Raw genomic sequence first — 3083 nt, forward strand, 5'->3', positions numbered from 1 at the left:
TCGTCTCTCTGTCTGGTCTGGTGCTCTCTGGTGGGCTGGAGGTGTATTGACTGTGACAATATTATATAATAAGAATACAAATTTAAAATAGAAAAACATTTCATAACTTTAACAATCATGTGCAAACATCAGTAAAAGTTATTTGTAAGAAACATACAAAAATACAACATATGAAAAAGAACACACAAAATATGTATTTAAAATATGAAAACATTTCATAACATGCACAAACATTTATATACATTAGCATCAAAATTCCATGTGAGAGAAATCAATCAATAGGATTACTGTTTGTCCGCAAAAATTAATGCTCGCAGGACTTTTATTGATGGTGTCTCCTCCCCAGGAAGTCCATACACCACAGTTTGTAGAAACTGCCACACCTGGGAACACTGCTTGGGGTAGTTCACATCAAAGACGTAGAATGCTTTAAAGCAAATGTCCACTGCAGCAAGCAATGTCCTTTGCTCAAGTGCTGTGTCATTTATTATAGCAAAGGCTTGAAAGCAGTGGTAGTCTCCAAGCATGAGAACATAAGGAAATTCAATGGACTCTTTTGAACGAAGATACTCAGCCATATTGGTCCCAATCTGAAAAAAGGAATAAATAAAAATTTAATGGTATAGATTTGTTAAGAACTCAACAGAGTAAAAGTTAAATATCTTTACAGTTACCTTTAGAACACCTAAAAAAACAACTTTAGGAGCATTAAAGACACAACAAGACACACCATAACACACCAAGCTACCAGCCAGTGTTGGCATATTGTGAATCATGTAGTTTTCCTTAAACACAGATACCCAATTTTCTGTGAGGTTTGAAGCACAGTCTGGATTCAAAATTAAAAAATCCTGGGATATCTAAAAAGCAGAGAACAAAGACATGGCAAAAGTTGTAAAACTAAAAAATTACATATAGAGTCAATGATTTTAAATTTTAAAATTTTACCCACCATGCCCGGAGTGTCGAGGAGACATGGATACTCCTTGGCTATTTCCATTATAGTCTTGGATCCATCGTTACGAATCCATTTGGCCCTTTGGATTGCTGTCTCTTTCATGTACTGCTCGACCTGACTTGCTGGCCAGATATTATTTCTGAGCCACTTTATCATTTGAGTCACTCTTTCCGAGTCCACATTTGACTCTGTTGTGAGAAGAACCATACATCACAAACATGCAGCTATTAATGTTGGTAAATAGAGGTCGTATTCATACCAAACAGTTACGTCTTTTAAAGGGGTCATCGAATGCCCATTTTTCACTCTTTAGGGTCTTGGATTTGATAAAACTTAAAACGATACCAAACCCTACACAGATGTACCCACATACCTGGCAAAGTAAAATTACTGCTGTCTCTTGGGTTGTCTGAAGAAACTGGTTTTTGTCTTCCTCTTCGGATCTTTTTGCGCACGTTCCGAAGACGCTCTTCAAGGAAGCCTGTGGCAGGTCTGTGAAATCTACCTGGACTGAACCATGCCTCCTTGTGTTAAAAAAATACAAAAACAGAATTAGAAAATACAACATTGGCTCGAGATCCAAGATGTTGATGTCTTTCTTTCTTTCTTCAGTCGATTATCAATTAGTAATCAGATTGTGAGATACAGAAAAAAATATTCAGAAAAATTAGGACACTGTACTCACATAGCCTTTACCCTGGCAATCCTTAAGGCATGGAAATTGTTCAACTACTGATGAAGCCAGGGTGACTTTTGTTGCTCCACTTGGACTAAAAGAAAAATTATTTCGATTTTTAACAATACTACATACATACACATTAACGCATTTAATATCTCAAATGATATTTTTGTCATTAAATCCATTACTTAAATTTGTACTTACTTTTCTCCAAAGCGCTCAATTAGATGCGACACCAAGATTCGAACCATCGCTTGTCTTTCTTTAAGCGAAATGCAGTTCCTTTTTTCAATGGCATCCACAATACTGCTGCCACAGGATGTTACTGAAAGGATGTCTCTTACATTCTAAATAAATAAAAATAGTGAACACAATATTGCAGTATAGCTTGTCAGTGAACTACAGCTCGTTAAATGCTGCTCTCTCTCACAGCATGTGATCAGCTTTACTGACAAGATGCCCATGATAATTGCATTTGATTATGTACACTGACCATGTACACACACACACACACACACACACACACACACAATCTATCTCAGACTGGGACCTTACAAATGCTGCTGCTTGCTCCCCCCTTCTTCTGTGCTCAGGACCCCGTTGCTGCTCCCTAGGTCCTGTTGTTGTAGTTGCAGGCTCTTTGATGGATTCCTTTAATAAATAAAACTGAATAATAATTCACATGTCTGCATTTTTAACAGGACATTTAATTTGAACTAAGCTATTACTTTCAGTAAAACTTACATGTATTGCGATGTCCCCATGATGACTTGAAATTTGTTGATATTTGTATAATTTTGTTTAAATGCGCATGAGGTAGTATTTAGTAGTAGGTGTACACAAGCATGGACTACTGCTGTTTTTGATCACCATGCTACCACAACCCCATCCATCCATCCCCAAACATTTCCAATAACCCCCCTCTCGCCCCCTCCTAAAATAGCCTATATCGCAGCGAGATGTAATGGTGGTTCTTATTGTCCTTTAAGGACATCACAACTTGTAGAGGGTGGTGATCTTCAAGAGAGTGAATATCCACCAAATCAAGCACAGAAGAAGGAGACACAGAGAATGCAAAATAATGCCTGTCAAATCCAACAGTGTCCCATTTTTTCACAATGAATTTGACTTTGGAGTCAAAGACCACAACATTCCTAATGGTTGCAAACTGGGGCTCACCATCAGCAGAGTGAGATACAAAAAGTGTCATTCCTGGCCTATAGGTTGCTCCCTTGTATTTAATCCAAGATGGCAAATAGACATCTGAGAACAATGGGATTCCTTCAAAACCACATTTCACTTTCTCAAAATTGTCTATAGACGCCAGGAGTGTGGTGTATCCTGGACCAACTTCAAAGTCAAATGAGAACATCTTCTCAGACAGCAAGGTGTAGCACAACATCATCTGATGTCGGAAAGCCTGTGTTTTACAAATGTTCCGAAAAT

The 3083-nt window shown here is 37.8% G+C and overlaps 1 protein-coding gene across 2 annotated transcripts; it reads right to left on the reverse strand.

The window, feature by feature from the left end:
* Positions 1-2: 2 nt before the first annotated feature.
* LOC114791133 (uncharacterized) lies at positions 3-2502 on the reverse strand. Of its 2 annotated transcripts, XM_028981690.1 has the most exons (8): positions 2382-2502; positions 2193-2288; positions 1842-1984; positions 1644-1728; positions 1332-1482; positions 953-1146; positions 731-860; positions 3-590 (listed from the first exon to the last, which is right to left on the reverse strand). In XM_028981690.1, exons 3-8 carry the CDS (start codon positions 1886-1888, stop codon positions 571-573), a joined length of 627 nt encoding a protein of 208 aa, XP_028837523.1. In that variant the 5' UTR covers positions 1889-1984; positions 2193-2288; positions 2382-2502; the 3' UTR covers positions 3-570. The 2 variants fall into 2 exon arrangements, with proteins under 2 accessions (XP_028837523.1, XP_028837522.1); XM_028981689.1 differs by having other exon boundaries at positions 3-860.
* Between the last annotated feature and the right edge of the window lie 581 nt (positions 2503-3083).

This window comes from Denticeps clupeoides, chromosome 5 (genome assembly GCF_900700375.1).
Source record: "Denticeps clupeoides chromosome 5, fDenClu1.1, whole genome shotgun sequence".
NCBI classification, from domain to species: Eukaryota; Metazoa; Chordata; class Actinopteri; order Clupeiformes; family Denticipitidae; genus Denticeps; species Denticeps clupeoides.

Bases quoted from the DNA above. Each gene is read 5' to 3' on its own strand.
- LOC114791133 (XM_028981689.1), bottom strand. From the start codon at position 1,888: ATGGTTCGAATCTTGGTGTCGCATCTAATTGAGCGCTTTGGAGAAAA. The intron at 1,729-1,841 runs GTAAGTACAAAT...TTTTTCTTTTAG, and splicing joins ATTGAGCGCTTTGGAGAAAA to TCCAAGTGGAGCAACAAAAG. The intron at 1,147-1,331 runs GTATGTGGGTAC...TTCTCACAACAG, and splicing joins CAGTAATTTTACTTTGCCAG to AGTCAAATGTGGACTCGGAA.